The 18,514-nt window shown below is 46.3% G+C and overlaps 1 protein-coding gene and 1 long non-coding RNA gene across 4 annotated transcripts in view; one reads left to right on the top strand and one right to left on the bottom strand.

Moving 5' to 3' along the window:
* Positions 1 to 17,797, bottom strand: part of LOC106592347 (uncharacterized) — a 47,614-nt gene extending 29,817 nt beyond the window's left edge. Inside the window, 12 exon segments of the mRNA XM_045711611.1 lie at positions 521 to 688; positions 5,462 to 5,758; positions 5,760 to 5,819; positions 5,929 to 6,129; positions 7,312 to 7,476; positions 9,783 to 9,933; positions 11,250 to 11,566; positions 11,678 to 11,746; positions 12,543 to 12,701; positions 15,125 to 15,349; positions 16,222 to 17,141; positions 17,595 to 17,797. Coding sequence (XP_045567567.1) covers positions 521 to 688; positions 5,462 to 5,758; positions 5,760 to 5,819; positions 5,929 to 6,129; positions 7,312 to 7,476; positions 9,783 to 9,933; positions 11,250 to 11,566; positions 11,678 to 11,746; positions 12,543 to 12,701; positions 15,125 to 15,349; positions 16,222 to 17,034 — 2,625 coding nt within the window. The 5' untranslated portion in view covers positions 17,035 to 17,141; positions 17,595 to 17,797.
* On the top strand, positions 3,633 to 4,264 carry LOC123732455 (uncharacterized). Of its 3 annotated transcripts, none has more exons than XR_006763164.1 (3): positions 3,633 to 3,670; positions 3,806 to 3,974; positions 4,140 to 4,264. It is a non-coding gene; the product is annotated as an uncharacterized lncRNA (long non-coding RNA). The 3 variants fall into 3 exon arrangements; XR_006763163.1 differs by having other exon boundaries at positions 3,633 to 3,704; positions 3,941 to 3,996; positions 4,140 to 4,191; XR_006763162.1 differs by having other exon boundaries at positions 3,633 to 3,704; positions 3,941 to 4,018; positions 4,140 to 4,190.
* Positions 17,798 to 18,514: the final 717 nt, after the last annotated feature.

Raw genomic sequence — 18,514 nt, 5'->3', positions numbered from 1 at the left:
CTGTGTCCTACAGTACTGACACAGTCAGTGTATAGTGTAGTATCATATAGTGTAGTATAGTATCATATTGTATAGTATAGTGTAGTATCATACTGTGTAGTAGCATACTGTATAGTATGGTGTAGTATCATATAGTATAGTATCATGTAGTATCATATAGTATAGTATAGTGCAGTATCAGTAGTGCGGTATCATATTGTATAGTATAGTATCATATAGTATAGAGTAGTATCATATTGTATAGTATAGTATCATATTGTATAGTATAGTATCATATTGTATAGTATAGTGTAGTATCATATAGTATAGTATAGTGTAGTATCATATAGTATAGTATAGTGTAGTATAGTATAGTATAGTATAGTATCATATTGTATAGTATAGTGTAGTATCATATAGTATAGTATAGTGTAGTATCATATAGTATAGTATAGTGTAGTATCATATAGTATAGTATCATATAGTATAGTATCATATAGTATAGTATAGTGTAGTATAATATAGTATAGTGTATTCTTACCTGTGCGATTCTGCATTTCAGCTGAGCTCTCTCCAGTTCCCAGGCACATCTGTCCTTAGTGTACTGCAGCTGTAGCTCGCTCCTCTTGGACTCCTCTCTCTTCACCTCTAGCTGCACCTCCTCCACTACAGTCTTAAGATCCAACAAAATCCTTCTGTTCTCCCCTCCCTGAGAATCAATACAGCAACACAGAGTTAGCTGTTCTCCCCTCCCTGAGAATCAATACAGCAACACAGAGTTAGCTGTTCTCCCTGAGAATCAATACAGCAACACAGAGTTAGCTGTTCTCCCTGAGAATCAATACAGCAACACAGAGTTAGCTGTTCTCCCCTCCCTGAGAATCAATACAGCAACACAGAGTTAGCTGTCACAACACAGAGTTAGCTGAGCTGGTGTTCCACAATACATACATTCAGAAAACACTCAGAACAAAAACAAAATCGTAGTATTGAACCAGATGTATCATCTAAAACTTGTGAATAGAATATCTACCTGTGCTGAAGTGTGAAATTATTTTCAAAATTAGGCCTACTTGTATCTCAGCAACTTGTCTTAAAAGTATCTCCTTCTGTCGAATCCATTCTTCCTTGTCCTGTCCGTGGCGTTTCTTTAAGTGCTGAAACTTGTGTTTCAGACGGGAGTGATGAGTCCCCGGTTCTTGCGTCCGATCCACTGATGTTCCAACCGTTCCAGAATGAGACCGTTCGGTGAACTGAGTGACTGTTGGCGGGGAGGAGAACGTCCTGAACGGGCTGCGACTCTTCTTCCCTCTGCCCCTCTCTCTTTCTCTTTCCAACCGGGAGCAGGGAACGAATTCCCAGTCCTGCGCTGGCACGTACCCACCGCCGCCGCCTCCACCTCCTCCACTACCCAAATCTGACCCATTTCCGAACGCAGCATTCCACATTTCTCAACGCGCAGTGACAAACAAACACAAACTGATGACAGCCTTTCGGTTGACCGGGGGGGCTTTCGGTTGTAGTTGCAGCAGCATAATTATCCGAAACCGGAGATTTCCCCGGACTTGTCCGTTTCTCTCAACGCTGAACCAGGAGCAGTTCGAGGCCATGCAGCGATGTGCGTATTTGTCCCTTCCATGTCACCGCGCCGTTGCCAAGGTCAACAGTCGGTCATTATGCGGCGGCACTCTACTGATGCTATCTGGATTTATTATCCAAACTTCTTTAGGCTAGTCATTATTCCTACGGTAAAATACTACGGTTACCGGCCAGGCTCCTGCCCTGTGCAGCGCGCTGTGTGGGTGACGAACACCCAGTAGGTTGTTGTTACGGGGACAGGACGACTACCCAATAATACACCTAGTCCACTGATGTAAGAGCTGGGGGACTATTTTTACACCCTGTAACCATGTATATCATTTACTCAATAACCCCACCGGGTAACGTAGACTACTAAGTAACGGAGCCGGGAGTAGGTCGCGCGGAACCCCCCGTTGAATAAATATGAATTAAATCACGTCTGTTTACTACCGGGTCGATTATTGTCGCGGGGCTCTGACTGCGGAATGTGGATCAAGTGGTAGACTAGACTATTCAAAGGGTTGTAACCGTGACCGTGGCGATAAATGTGTTCAGCTCGCTGGTTATAATCTAATGGGTGTTTATTGGCTTCACACGCAAAATCAGAAGCCAAATGTTGCACAGCCTGTCAATACACACACACACACACACACACACACACACACACACACACACACACACACACACACACACACACACACACTCGATCCACGTTTCTGTATTCGCAGTTAGTCTGCATCCTATTTTGATATAAGGCTGTGCTCCGTTATTTCACAAGAACCCTTTCATTGCCTTCAAATCTCTGAATAGATTCGGGACATCTGAAAACATCTTACCTGTTATGCAATGTCCAGCTGTGTAATATCATAAAGTTCTCCAAAAACACCAAAATAAGCTATCCACCAAAAAAAACGGGTCTTTCTGGTCAGTTGTTAATGAAAATCAGAGTGGTCCCTAAATCCAACGGAAATAACCGTCTTGGTCTGACTTGTCTTTATTTTTTCCTGATGCTTTTTCATTGGACAACTCGACCAGACGAGCCACGAAAAAGCCCCCGCGAACTTCTCCCTCACAGCTGGTCTTAATACCGTTTATGACGTCACATACCCACCGCCGGATGAGAATCGCCGTGTGTTCCGGTCTCAGTGGCCAATAGAACTTACGGGATATTAACAAGACCACATCCAACACAAATCAAATGTTATTGGTCATGTGCACATATTTTACAGATGTTATCGCAGGTGTAGCGAAACGTGTATGTTTTCTAGGTCCCAACAGTGCATTATTACAACAGTAATACCTAACAAAAACACAACAATACACCCCAAAAAATATCAGAACGAGCAATGGAATGTATGTATATGATGGTGTGTATATACACATTATGACAATATACAAATAGAAAAGGTGTGTACAGCAGTAGTTATATAGGATGAGCTTTGACCAGAATACAGTATGTAACAGTCTAGCTTCCGTCCCTCTCCTCGCCCCAACCTGGGCTCGAACCAGGGACCCTCTGCGCACATCAACAACTGACACCCCACGAAGCATCGTTACCCATCACGCCACAAAAAGCCGCGGCCCTTGCAGCGCAAGGGGAACAACTACTTCAAGGTCGCAGAGCGAGTGACGTCACCCGATTGAAACTAGCGCGCACCACCGCTAACTAACTAGCCATTTCACATCGGTTACATATATATAAGTGACCAGTGTTCAATGACTATGTACATAGAGCAGCTGTTAGTATTTTTCATTTAGTTTATGTAGCACATATTTCTTACTGTTTAAAACTCTGTGTTGTTGGTTAAGGGCTCGTAAGTAAACATTTCACAGTACTCCAGGTGAACGCTCTGTTGATGGATTATGTGTCCCTAACACTGCTATACTGTACATGCATGAGCACTATACATAGGTAGGTACTGTGTAGGTTTACAGACTGGGCCTCCTATACACCCACAGCAAACTGTTGTTCCTTCCTGCCTTTTGCATCAGAGTTCTGGGGGACCTCTAAAATAAGGTTAGATAAGGGACCATTTACTGTTAACCTTGTCTACTCACCTAATAATATACAGTGTCTCAGTCCCAGAGGTGTGTGGTCTCAGCCCCAGAGGTGTGTGGTCTCCTCCAGTGTCTCAGCCCCAGAGGTGTGTGGTCTCAGTCCCAGAGGTGTGTGGTCTTAGTCCCAGAGGTGTGTGGTCTCTAGTGTCAGCCCCAGAGGTGTGTGGTCTCGTCTTCAGTCCCAGAGGTGTGTGGTCTCAGTCCCAGAGGTGTGTGGTCTCAGTCCCAGAGGTGTGTGGTCTCAGTCCCAGAGGTGTGTGGTCTCAGTCCCAGAGGTGTGTGGTCTCAGTCCCAGAGGTGTGTGGTCTCAGTAGTCCCAGAGGTGTGTGGTCTGCTCCAGTGTCTCAGTCCCAGAGGTGTGTGGTCTCAGTCCCAGAGGTGTGTGGTCTCAGCCCCAGAGGTGTGTGGTCTCCTCAGCCCCAGAGGTGTGTGGTCTCCTCATCTCAGTCCCAGAGGTGTGTGGTCTCAGCCCCAGAGGTGTGTGGTCTCAGTCCCAGAGGTGTGTGGTCTCAGTCCCAGAGGTGTGTGGTCTCCTCCAGTGTCTCAGTCCCAGAGGTGTGTGGTCTCAGCCCCAGAGGTGTGTGGTCTCAGTCCCAGAGGTGTGTGGTCTCAGCCCCAGAGGTGTGTGGTCTCAGCCCCAGAGGTGTGTGGTCTCAGTCCCAGAGGTGTGTGGTCTCAGTCCCAGAGGTGTGTGGTCTCAGTCCCAGAGGTGTGTGGTCTCAGTCCCAGAGGTGTGTGGTCTCAGTCCCAGAGGTGTGTGGTCTCAGTCCCAGAGGTGTGTGGTCTCAGTCCCAGAGGTGTGTGGTCTCAGTCCCAGAGGTGTGTGTGGTCTCCTCCAGTGTGTGTTGAAAGCGTGTAAATAGTAACTGCTGAAACGTGGAATAGTGTCCCGTATCACGTGTGACCTTAGATGGGAATGTTCCAAAAGAAAAAATACAAACCAAATAAAAATATGACTAAACAAAAAATATGTGTCTATGCAAAGTGAGACGGACGTTACAGGACGAAGAAGAGAGTAAAGAGGAAGACGAGTTTGAAGATGGTGGTATAGGAGAGTGAAGAGAACAGGACGAGGATGAGGATGAGCAGAATGATGGGTTGAAACATCTAGATGGGTTAATAGGACAGAGAAGGAGGACGAGTCAGGAAAACAGAATGGTAGAAAGACAGGAAGAGAGAACAGATTAAAAGCAGGTTAAACAATACTGACATTCAGACCAAATAGAGGCCTGTCCTACAGTAGATGTAATACTGACATTCAGACCAAAATAGAGGCCTGTCCTACAGTAGATGTAATACTGACATTCAGACCAAATAGAGGCATATCCTACAGTAGATGTAATACTGACATTCAGACCAAATAGAGGCCTGTCCTACAGTAGATGTAATACTGACATTCAGACCAAATAGAGGCCTGTCCTACAGTAGATGTAATACTGACATTCAGACCAAATAGAGGCCTGTCCTACAGTAGATGTAATACTGACATTCAGACCAAATAGAGGCATGTCCTACAGTAGATGTAATACTGACATTCAGACCAAATAGAGGCCTGTCCTACAGTAGATGTAATACTGACATTCAGACCAAATAGAGGCCTGTCCTACAGTAGATGTAATACTGACATTCAGACCAAATAGAGGCCTGTCCTACAGTAGATGTAATACTGACATGTCCACAATGCATACATGTAATGGGTGTGTGTAAGTGTCTGCCAGGGTTTCCGTTAGGAAATGTGGTGACGGACATTTTAATTTACCGGACATTTAATAAGGAGGGAGGGGGAGGGGGGGGCAAAAGGCCAACGGAAACCCTAGTGTGTGTCTAACTCTGTTCAACTTACAGACAGTGGTTCCTCTTCCTCTTTGTCCTCTGGCTTGGGGACATCCAGTCTGTCTATAAATCCCTGCAGCTCCTTCCTGAAGGCCTTCATCTGAGCGGTGATCCTGTACAACAACTCATGTTCTCTGACGGTGCTCCCTTCCTCCTCGTAAAGCTCCCCGTTGGAGACCATATAGACCCGGGCCTCAGCCATGATGGTACCGGTGTCCGCTATCAGCCTGTCGATGGTCCGACCCAGCCGCTCTGCTTCTAGACGGATGTCTACCATCTGCTGCCGGTCCTTCAGGCTGCGGGGGAGGAAACGGCCCTCGGGGGTGTAGAGGGGAGCGCGTGGGGGTCAGGCACCGGATGTTACGCACCTGGATTGGTAGGGAGACGGGATAACCTTAGGATTAGCTTCGGGCTTGTCAGCTTCACTGTATTTAATACACAAAGCCATTATTGGGTTTACTGTGGTACGTGTATCACCTCGTCCGAGTCGCACTCCCCTCCGACGGGGCCTTCTCGTTTACGGTGGGGTGGGAAGCGCGATGAGGTGGAGGCGTCATCTCCTCCGTCACTCTCTGCGTCACTTTCCCGGGGGCTGGCCCTGATGCCCAGGTGTGATGCCAGGTCGTAGCGCTGCATGTTGGACAGCAGGACACGGTTCTCATACTGCATCTGCATCACCTGTAGAGGTAAGGAGACAGGATAGCATTATGTTAGCGTCAGAGACAGGATAGCGTTATGTTAGCGTCAGAGACAGGATAGCATTATGTTAGCGTCAGAGACAGGATAGCATTATGTTAGCGTCAGAGACAGGATAGCGTTATGTTAGCGTCAGAGACAGGATAGCATTATGTTAACGTCAGAGACAGGATAGCATTATGTTAACGTCAGAGACAGGATAGCATTATGTTAGCGTCAGAGACAGGATAGCGTTATGTTAGCGTCAGAGACAGGATAGCATTATGTTAGCGTCAGAGACAGGATAGCATTATGTTAGCGTCAGAGACAGGATAGCATTATGTTAGCGTCAGAGACAGGATAGCATTATGTTAGCGTCAGAGACAGGATAGCATTATGTTAGCGTCAGAGACAGGATAGCATTATGTTAGCGTCAGTGATGGATAGCATTATGTTAGCGTCAGAGACAGGATAGCATTATGTTAGCGTCAGAGACAGGATAGCATTATGTTAGCGTCAGAGACAGGATAGCATTATGTTAGCGTCAGAGACAGGATAGCATTATGTTAGCGTCAGAGACAGGATAGCATTATGTTAGCGTCAGAGACAGGATAGCATTATGTTAGCGTCAGAGACAGGATAGCGTTATGTTAGCGTCAGAGACAGGATAGCATTATGTTAGCGTCAGAGACAGGATAGCATTATGTTAGCGTCAGAGACAGGATAGCATTATGTTAGCGTCAGAGACAGGATAGCATTATGTTAGCGTCAGAGACAGGATAGCATTATGTTAGCGTCAGAGACAGGATAGCATTATGTTAGCGTCAGAGACAGGATAGCATTATGTTAGCGTCAGAGACAGGATAGCATTATGTTAGCGTCAGAGACAGGATAGCATTATGTTAGCGTCAGAGACAGGATAGCATTATGTTAGCGTCAGAGATGGATAGCATTATGTTAGCTTCAACTGTCAGCTTCATTTCAATTCAATGAATTCAGGAAGTAAACTGAAATTCCACTTCCAATGTGTTCTCAGTGAGAAGCATGGAGGGAAATTGGAATTGGAATTCCAGGTAACTTCCTGAATTGAAGGAATTAAAATGGAAGTGACCCCAACCTTGCACAGAAGAAGAAAAAAAAATACACAGAGCATTGTGGGTAGTGTAGTCCATCATGCTGCCTCACCTTGCCACTCAGCTCGTTGATCTGCAGCCTGGCAGCCTTTAGCTCCTCCTGCAGGACCTCCACCTTGGCCCGGTCTGCAGCCGCTCCGACACCACCACCTCCTCCACCACCAGCGCCGTGCCTGGAGCCCTCCTTGTACTTCAGCTTGTTCAGCTCTCCCGTCACCTAAAAGAACGATATAGTGGGCGATTGAAACAGGATGTACTTTAGTAAAACTACCTTAAAGCTTAAATCACTGACTGTATATGGTTCTGGATTAAAGAACGTCTGTTAAATCTGTGGTTCTCAACCTGGGGTACGTGTCCTGTGTCCTTCCCCCAGGAGGTACATGTTAAACCTTATGAGACCAGGTGTCCTTCCCCCAGGAGGTACATGTTAAACCTTATGAGACCAGGTGTCCTTCCCCCAGGAGGTACATGTTAAACCTTATGACACCAGGTGTCCTTCCCCCAGGAGGTACATGTTAAACCTTATGAGACCAGGTGTCCTTCCCCCAGGAGGTACATGTTAAACCTTATGAGACCAGGTGTCCTTCCCCCAGGAGGTACATGTTAAACCTTATGACACCAGGTGTCCTTCCCCCAGGAGGTACATGTTAAACCTTATGAGACCAGGTGTCCTTCCCCCAGGAGATACATGTTAAACCTTATGAGACCAGGTGTCCTTCCCCCAGGAGGTACATGTTAAACCTTATGGGACCAGGTGTCCTTCCCCAGGAGGTACATGTTAAACCTTATGGGACCAGGTGTCCTTCCCCCAGGAGATACATGTTAAACCTTATGAGACCAGGTGTCCTTCCCCAGGAGGTACATGTTAAACCTTATGACACCAGGTGTCCTTCCCCCAGGAGATACATGTTAAACCTTATGGGACCAGGTGTCCTTCCCCCAGGAGGTACATGTTAAACCTTATGAGACCAGGTGTCCTTCCCCCAGGAGATACATGTTAAACCTTATGAGACCAGGTGTCCTTCCCCCAGGAGGTACATGTTAAACCTTATGACACCAGGTGTCCTTCCCCCAGGAGGTACATGTTAAACCTTATGGGACCAGGTGTCCTTCCCCCAGGAGGTACATGTTAAACCTTATGGGACCAGGTGTCCTTCCCCAGGAGGTACATGTTAAACCTTATGAGACCAGGTGTCCTTCCCCCAGGAGATACATGTTAAACCTTATGAGACCAGGTGTCCTTCCCCCAGGAGGTACATGTTAAACCTTATGAGACCAGGTGTCCTTCCCCCAGGAGGTACATGTTAAACCTTATGAGACCAGGTGTCCTTCCCCCAGGAGATAAATGTTAAACCTTATGAGACCAGGTGTCCTTCCCCCAGGAGGTACATGTTAAACCTTATGACACCAGGTGTCCTTCCCCCATGAGATACATGGTAAACCTTATGGGACCAGGTGTCCTTCCCCCAGGAGATACATGTTAAACCTTATGGGACCAGGTGTCCTTCCCCATGAGGTACATGTTAAACCTTATGAGACCAGGTGTCCTTCCCCCAGGAGGTACATGTTAAACCTTATGAGACCAGGTGTCCTTCCCCCAGGAGGTACATGTTAAACCTTATGGGACCAGGTGTCCTTCCCCCAGGAGGTACATGTTAAACCTTATGAGACCAGGTGTCCTTCCCCCAGGAGGTACATGTTAAACCTTATGAGACCAGGTGTCCTTCCCCCAGGAGGTACATGTTAAACCTTATGAGACCAGGTGTCCTTCCCCCAGGAGGTACATGTTAAACCTTATGAGACCAGGTGTCCTTCCCCCAGGAGATACATGTTAAACCTTATGACACCAGGTGTCCTTCCCCCAGGAGGTACATGTTAAACCTTATGAGACCAGGTGTCCTTCCCCCAGGAGGTACATGTTAAACCTTATGAGACCAGGTGTCCTTCCCCCAGGAGGTACATGTTAAACCTTATGGGACCAGGTGTCCTTCCCCCAGGAGATACATGTTAAACCTTATGACACCAGGTGTCCTTCCCCAGGAGGTACATGTTAAACCTTATGGGACCAGGTGTCCTTCCCCCAGGAGGTACATGTTAAACCTTATGGGACCAGGTGTCCTTCCCCCAGGAGGTACATGTTAAACCTTATGAGACCAGGTGTCCTTCCCCCAGGAGGTACATGTTAAACCTTATGACACCAGGTGTCCTTCCCCCAGGAGGTACATGGTTAACCTTATGAGACGTTGCTACGAGGGGGTGTTGAGAGAGAGAGATAAATGTGATCAGTAACGACAAATACTCTACTATATGATTCACACGTAGAATGTAAACGGCTTCTTTCCAAATTGCACCCTATTCCCTATATAGCACACTAGTTTCAACCAGAGCCCTTTGCTCCCTGGTCTAAAGTAGTGCACTATATAGGGAATAGGGTGCCATTTTGGGACTAACACTGTTGTTCTCCTCTACATCCTGCAGTAGTAGTGCACTATATAGGGAATAGGGTGCCATTTGGGACGCCACCTTGTTGTTGTCCTCCTCTGCGTCCTGCAGGTTCCTCCTGAGCAGCTCTGCCTCGTCCTCCACCAGCTGTAGCTGCTGTCTCAGCTCCCTGAGTTCCTCTCCCTGCTCCCTGCTGCAGCCATGCTCAGCCGAGCCTCCAGCCACCTCATCCCTGGTAACGCATCGATCAGCACGTCGATCAACACATCCATCAATCAATACATCAATCAATACATCCATCAATCAATACATCCATCAATCAATACATCCATCAATCAATACATCCATCAATCAGCACGTCGATCAACACATCCATCAATCAATACATCAATCAATACATCCATCAATCAATACATCCATCAATCAATACATCCATCAATCAGTACGTCGATCAATACATCAATCAATCAATACATCAATCAATACATCAATCAATCAATATAGTCAATCAATACATCAATCAATCAATACATCAATCAATACATCAATCGATCAATAGATCAATCAACACATCCATCAATCAATGCATCAACCAATCAATACATCAATCAACACATCAATCAATCAATACATCAATCAATACATCAACCAATATATCAACCAATCAATATATCAATCAATATATCAACCAATCAATGATCAATCAATCAATACATCAATCAATGATCAATCAATCAATACATCAATCAATACATCAATCAATATATCAATCAATCAACACATCAATCGATACATCAATCAATATATCAACCAATCAATATATCAATCAATATATCAACTCAATCAATGATCAATCAATCAACACATCAATCAATACATCAATCAATACATCAACCAACACATCAATCAATACATCAATCAATCAAATGTATCTTGTTTATTTACAAAGACATATGGAGATCTGAGAGGATTTGATTGGTATAAGCAATATGGGGAAACTTTTATCAAGCCTATCAGAGAGCAGGGTGGAGCTACTACCATATTGCTGACAGCTGTCAAATCCTCTCAGATCTCCACAAGTGCATCAAGTCTATAGGCTTTAGGGTTTAGGGCGTAGGGTTTAGGGGTCCGTTGGGTCTACCGGTCTCTCCTCTCCTCCAGTTCAGGCCTCAGTCCTCTATTCTCCACCTCCCTCCCTCCCTCCCTCCCTCCCTCCCTCCCTCCCTCCCTCCCTCCCTACCTGTCTCTCATGTCCTCCAGTTCAGCCTTCAGTCCTCTATTCTCCACCTCTCCTCCCTCCCTCCCTCCCTCCCTCCCTCCCTCCCTCCCTCCCTCCCTCCCTCCCTACCTCCCTCCCTACCTATGTCCTCCAGTTCAGTTCAGTCCTCTTTTCCACCTCCCTCCCTCCCTCCCCCCTCCCTCCCTCCCTCCCTACCTGTCTCTCATGTCCTCCAGTTCAGCCTTCAGTCCTCTATTCTCCACCTCCCTCCCTCCCTCCCTCCTCCGTCTCCTCCCTCCCTCCCTCCTCCCTCCCTCCTCCCTCCCTACCTGTCTCTCATGTCCTCCAGTTCAGCCTTCAGTCCTCTATTTTCCACCTCCAACTCTACGATCTTCCTCCCCAGGATGTTGGCTTCCTCCTCCACCAGCCTCAGTCTCAGTTTCAGCTCTGACTCCCGGGTGGTAGCTGGTCCACCAGCCTCTCCCTTGGGCCCAGGGCTATCCACATCCCCGTAGAAAGAGCGATACTTCTGCAGCTCGTGTTCCAGCCGGTCCTTCTCCTTGTCAATTTTAGCCATCTTCTTCCTCATTAAAATGGCTTCCTCCTTGATGAAGGCCAACTGGCATTTCAGATCTTCGTTGTCCTCCTGAAGGAGAGAAGAAGAATATAATATATATATGTTTTGGTCTCGTCTCTTTCGTCATTATAGTTTGACGAATAACAATGATGTAAAACATTGTTGAAAATAGTGCCGTACTTCTATTGGAGTCTGTGGAATCCTCTTCTCTTTCTGAACGTCCCTGCCTCCTCTCCTCTTCAGTGACAGCTGCAGAGAATAAAGATGGAATCATCAGCCCACCTGTTAACTGTTGTACATGACTGGTGGAATCTGTCGTGGACAGTACCATGTTCTTTACAGGACAGGCTGTTAATCATTAAAACATGACTCTCGGGAAACCTCTTAACTAACAAGCTTGTGATGAGTAACCAGACCCTGTGTTAACTCCCTGAGCTAACGTCTCGGCTTTAGCTCGGCAGGCTTAACACGGTGTTGTGGCACGCAGGAGACCTGGGTTTGAATCCAGCTGGTCACGTGACACTGCGGAACCTTGCCCTCCCTGACAGCAGGTGTCCTCATTACCTCCTTCTCCAGCTGGTTGTGCAGGGCCTGCTCAGTCACCTCCACCTAACCCTAACCCACCACCCTAACCCTCCCCTGTCTACCCCTGTCCCCCCCCCACCTCACCCCTTCCCTCCCCCTCATCACCTCCTTGGCCTTCTCCAGCTGGTTGTGCAGGGCCTGCTCAGTCACCTCCACCTAACCCTAACCCACCACCCTAACCCTCCCCTGTCTACCCCTGTCCCCCCCCCACCTCACCCCTTCCCTCCCCCTCATCACCTCCTTGGCCTTCTCCAGCTGGTTGTGCAGGGCCTGCTCAGTCACCTCCACCTAACCCTAACCCACCACCCTTACCCTCCCCTGTCTACCCCTGTCCCCCCCCCACCTCACCCCTTCCCTCCCCCGCCTGCTCAGTCACCTCCACCTAACCCTAATCCACCACCCTAACCCTCCCCTGTCTACCCCTGTCCCCCCCACCTCACCCCTTCCCTCCCCTCATCACCTCCTTGGCCTTCTCCAGCTGGTTGTGCAGGGCCTGCTTGGTCACCTCCACCTCTATCAGCTTTTGCCTTAGCTTCTCGTTCTCCTCCTCTGTCTTCGTCCTTTTCTCCTCCACATTCTCCAACTCATGGTGCAGACGCACTGACACATCCTTCGCTACCTAGAGAGGGGGGGCGGGGGGCAGAGAGACAGGGAGGGAGAGAGACAGGGAGGGAGAGAGAGGGAGAGAGACAGGGAGGGAGAGGGAGAGAGAGAGAGGGAGGGGTAGGGAAGTGGAGAGGGAGGGGAGGGAAGTGGAGAGGGAGGGGGAGATGGAGAGAGAGAGGGATGGAGGGGGAGAGCGAATGGGAAAGGGAGGGGGGAGTGGGGGAGGGAGAGGGATGGAGGGGGAGAGAGACAGGGAGGGGGAGATTTATTTAAATTGATTTTTTATAAATTTGACAGGATTTCTTAAAACCTGTTTTTGCTTCGTCATTATGGGGTATTGTGATGTCATTATGGGGTATTGTGATGTCATTATGGGGTATTGTGATGTCATTATGGAGTATTGTGATGTCATTATGGGGTATTGTGTGTAGATTGATGAGGATTTGTTTTTATTTAATCCATTTTAGAAAAAGGTTGCAACGTAACAAAATGTGGAAAAGGTCAAGGGGTCTGAATACTTTCAGAATCCACTGCATATGTAACTGTATATACACAAGCATTTTGGGAATAGAATGGCATTTGGATCAAACCAAATAGCATTCATCACATCCACAGTTCACAGCAGACACAGTCTAGACAACATTACCGTCAGGTCCCACCCTATGACATATAGTCTAGACAACATTACCTTCAGGTCCCACCCTATGACATATAGAGTCTAGACAACATTACCCTATGACATATAGAGTCTAGACAACATTACCCTATGACATATAGAGTCTAGACAACATTACCCTATGACATATAGAGTCTAGACTACATTACCCTATGACATATAGAGTCTAGACTACATTACCCTATGACATATAGAGTCTAGACAACATTACCCTATGACATATAGCGTCTAGACAACATTACCTTACGACATATAGAGTCTAGACAACATTACCCTATGACATATAGAGTCTAGACAACATTACCCTATGACATATAGAGTCTAGACAACATTACCTTATGACATATAGAGTCTAGACAACATTACCTTCAGGTCAAACCATATGACATATAGAGTCTAGACAACATTACCCTATGATATATAGAGTCTAGACAACATTACCTTCAGGTCCCACCCTATGACATATAGAGTCTAGACAACATTACCTTTAGGTCCCACCCTATGACATATAGAGACTAGACAACATTACCTTCAGGTCCCACCCTATGACATATAGAGACTAGACAACATTACCTTTAGGTCCCACCCTATGCCATATAGAGTTTAGACAACATTATCCTATGACATATAGAGACTAGACAACATTACCTTCAGGTCCCACCCTATGACATATAGAGTCTAGACACCATTACCCTATGATATATAGAGTCTAGACAACATTACCTTCAGGTCCCACCCTATGACATATAGAGTCTAGACAACATTACCCTATGACATATAGAGTCTAGAAAACATTACCTTCAGGTCAAACCCTATGACATATAGAGTCTAGACAACATTACCTTCAGGTCCCACCCTATGACATATAGAGTCTAGACAACATTACCCTATGATATATAGAGTCTAGACAACATTACCTTCAGGTCCCACCCTATGACATATAGAGTCTAGACTACATTACCCTATGACATATAGAGTCTAGACAACATTACCCTATGACATATAGAGTCTAGACAACATTACCCTATGACATATAGAGTCTAGACAACATTACCTGATGACATATAGAGTCTAGACAACATTACCCTATGACATATAGAGTCTAGACAACATTACCTGATGACATATAGAGTCTAGACAACATTACCTTATGACATATAGAGTCTAGACAACATTACCTTCAGGTCAAACCCTATGACATATAGAGTCTAGACAACATTACCCTATGACATATAGAGTCTAGACAACATTACCCTATGACATATAGAGTCTAGACAACATTACCCTATGACATATAGAGTCTAGACAACATTACCTTATGACATATAGAGTCTAGACAACATTACCTGATGACATATAGAGTCTAGACAACATTACCTTATGACATATAGAGTCTAGACAACATTACCTGATGACATATAGAGTCTAGACAATATTTCCTTCAGGTATTTTAACAGACCTAACACATTGGTCAATCTAAGCACAGGCAGTAGCGCTATAGGTTCATTGGTGTGTTAGAAATATTTTTTCTATTTTCAATATCACAATTATCGCCGCACTTGTTGGCATTGGTGCGAAAGGACTTGGTTTAATGAATAAACAAGTTGTGGGTGTCTCGAGGCTTGGCCCCTCACTGAAATGCAATGGTTCATTGGATCAGTGTTAAACTTTGCACATACACTGCTGCCATCTAGTGGCCAAAATCTAAATTACTTTATGGGCCGGAAAATAGTTATCCTAGAGTCTAGACAGCGTCTTACCTTCAAGTCCTGCTCCAGGGCCCTCAGTAGCTCTCCGTCTACCTCTCCCGTCTGAGCGAACCTCATCCTCTTCCTCTCCGCCTTCCTCAGACGGTACTGGAGAATCCGGCAGTTCTTATTGGCTCGCTCCAGCTCGCGATGCATGTCCTGCAGCTGGCACGCGTCCTCTTCGTAGAACGTGTCTCTCATCTCGTCCATCTCCGCTCTCATCTCCTCTATCTCAGTCTAATGGGAACGAATGAGAGAGAGAAAGAGAGAGATGGAGAGGGACACAGCAATTAGAGGCATCAATAAAACATTATAGAGGCAACAGCAAAGGAGTCATGCCCATAGGGGCACAGGGGCACCTGCCCTCTCAGATTTGTGCTGTAAATATATATTTTTTTTAACTATACATTTTTTTACATATATATTTTTGGTTTTTTTTTTCTTCTCTGTAATACTACTAGCCACTTTTAGGAAGCGATTTTATGAAGTTGGCTTTAGCTAGCCCAGATAGGTTCCCAATCTCCCAACCTCATAACTAGCTACCAAGGAGCCATTTTCAGGCTATAAAGTTAAGAGTAGCTAGCTTGTCTAACTATCTTAGCTGGCATGCCTGCTGGCAAGGCAGGTAGACTTTAGAAAACCAATCAATAACTAAATGTACTGAATAAGACTCACATTCCTTTCAATGTTTTACCCAGATTTGAGCAGAGATGCAGAAAAGCATATTTAGTTTCATTAAAAAAAAGATCCACCAGTAAGGAGAATAGAAACATCTCAAGAGGTTTAGATATGCAGAGGAATATATATATATATTGGACATATAATTAAGCATAATGATTATGGCTCTAGATTGCTGGGAAAAAAAGCTGTTTCAGGTGTTTGAAAAATGATATATTCTCCAATTTATGGACAGGGGCATAGCCCCTCTCCGGAAACCCCCCCTACCCCCTACCCCCAGCCATCCTCATGTACTTTCTGCCCCTCAGATTTTGGGGGTGCATGACGCCCCTGGGCAACAGTATAAAGCGTAGGCTGCTAAAACATGCTGTTATTAAACCCATTATTTTTAAACCCATACAGACGTGACAATGGCAGACATATAGACATACCTTTAGCTCATCATTTTCATCCTCCAGTTTCTCTATCTCCTCCTGAAATAGCTGGTCGGGCTCAGGTACCGGTTCGGGCTCGTTAACGATGGCCTCAGGGGAGAGATCCTCTGGTACCGCCGTTTCTGTGACCGGCTCCGGGGGAGACTGTGTCTTTGTCTTCATCTTTCCTCCTCCTTTTTTTAAGCTTTTATTCAGGTGAAACTGGATCAGCTCAGACTGCAAACATCCCTCTCTCCAGAAGCCAGGGCCGCAGCCCACACTGCTCTTGCCAGAGGTTTTTTTGTTTCCGGTCGTTGTACCGCTAGCCTCACCTTCTCCTCCCCCTCCTCTCGGGTTATTGTTCTTCAATTTAGGAGATTTGGATGAACAAGGTTGATCAGAAACAACCCGTGTTGTATCCCCCTTCAAACACGATATATCAGTACAACGCGAGTCTTCAGACTGACTGCTGCGCTCCTCTGCCGCTCCTCTGCCGCTCCCAGCCGCCGCCGCCGCCCTGGTCAACGTATGGATTTCAGCACCATCGGACTGGACAGGGACCGCGCCTGCCACGCTTGCCGCGCCTTTGAAAGAAAAAGACTGTCTGTCTTTGCTGGTTGCCGTGGAGACCGGGGAGCTGCCGCGGCTGCCTCTCCCTCCTCCGCACTGCTTTGACGCGATGCTCTTTGACGGAGTGCTGCTTTTCGGTGTCTCTTTAGATCCAATGTCTTTGCCGCCAGCCGGGGAGGAAGCGCGCTGTAGCTGCTGCCTTCTGTTGCTATTGTCTAGCTGGCTGCGGGAGTCGGCAGCGCCGCCCGACGCAGGGTTCATGGTGTCATATAGAGAGGATGGACGTTCAGTTCAATAGCCTAGTCTACAATCCACATCACATCATCACATCAGCCAGACAGTACCCTCCCTGCGCTGTGTTCTTCTGGCTGAAAAATAATACAGTGAACACGTCGTTATTTTAACTACAAAGAAAAATAAGCCGAGAAACGGAGGTGATTTGCTTCCATGCGTTTCTTGAAAGTAGACTCAAGTAGGCTAAACGAGAGGCCATTCTATTCTGAGAGGTCTTTAAATATAGAGCGTGGCTGAAATTAATATTTTATGTAAAAGGCACCTTCATAACAACACTGCCCCAATCCACCCACAATAAGGTTGCAGTACCAACACCATCAGACCACGCCCACCGGGCTACTAGCCCGCACGCAGAGAATGGCTGCAGTAATTGGAAATCTCATCAGCCAATTAAATTGCACTAGGCTGAAGCATGTGTCCAGCCATTCTACTGTAGATCTCTCTCTCTCTCTCTCTCTCTCTCTCTCTCTCTCTCTCTCTCTCTTTTTCTCATTCTTTTAAAGACAGGATTCTTCGGAAGCTCTGACCTCTAGAAGTAAACATCGTCGAGACAAGGCTCGAGGGAAAATGTTTTGAATATCTGTCAGGTTCGTGGCTGTCGTTCCACTCCTACCGCTCCGACACGTCCGATGAGACTTTATCAACCGGATGGAACGGATAAACCCGCTGAGACACTACTCAACCGGATGGAACGGATAAACCCGCAAAATAAAGGAGCGAGCAATCTACACGATGCTCGCGTTGTAGTACAATCAATAGTTAAATACCGTCTAGAATTCGATAGTCAACCTAGTGTGTGTAGTCTAATGAGAGGTTAGTTTCCGACAGAAACCACACACACACACACACACACACACACACTGGGTCTAACAAATCATAAAGATTCAAATCGATTGACACAATTAAAACCCTTTGTCCTCTCTAAGCACTAAATATATATTGACGTTAATCATACAAATAAGAGTTATTCTTAACCAATGAAAACAATGAATATCATTTAAAGGACATCTTACCAGCAGTATCCCGGCGACAGTGATGGGGAGGAGGAGGAGGAGGAGGAGGAGGAGGAATCCCCTCCTCTGAATCTCTTTGAGCGCACGCGGCCCCAACCACCAATGAAACTGGTTCTAATGTACATTACATTACGTCACCTCGGGGAGGGGAGGGGCGCAGAAAGAGACTAACCGGAAGATGAAGGTGGAAGTGCTTAGTTGGCACCTGGCAGGATTCATGATGATATACACAAATAATGCATTCTCATGAATGATGACCTGAAGATTTACGGCACCATAATTGGTGATAATGCCGCCAAAACTACCTTGTTGATTTAAAGATTGTCAGAGAGAGAGAGAGAGAGACAGAGAGAGAGAGAGAGAGAGACAGAGAGAGAGAGAGAGAAAGAGAGAGAGGCAGTCCTATCAGAGGCTTTTGATGGTAGATAAACAAG

The sequence above is a fragment of the Salmo salar genome, unplaced genomic scaffold (assembly GCF_905237065.1).
Source record: "Salmo salar unplaced genomic scaffold, Ssal_v3.1, whole genome shotgun sequence".
NCBI lineage: Eukaryota > Metazoa > Chordata > Actinopteri > Salmoniformes > Salmonidae > Salmo > Salmo salar.
The sequence above is the reverse complement of the archived record's forward strand: the minus strand, read 5'-3'. Positions and strand labels throughout refer to the sequence as shown.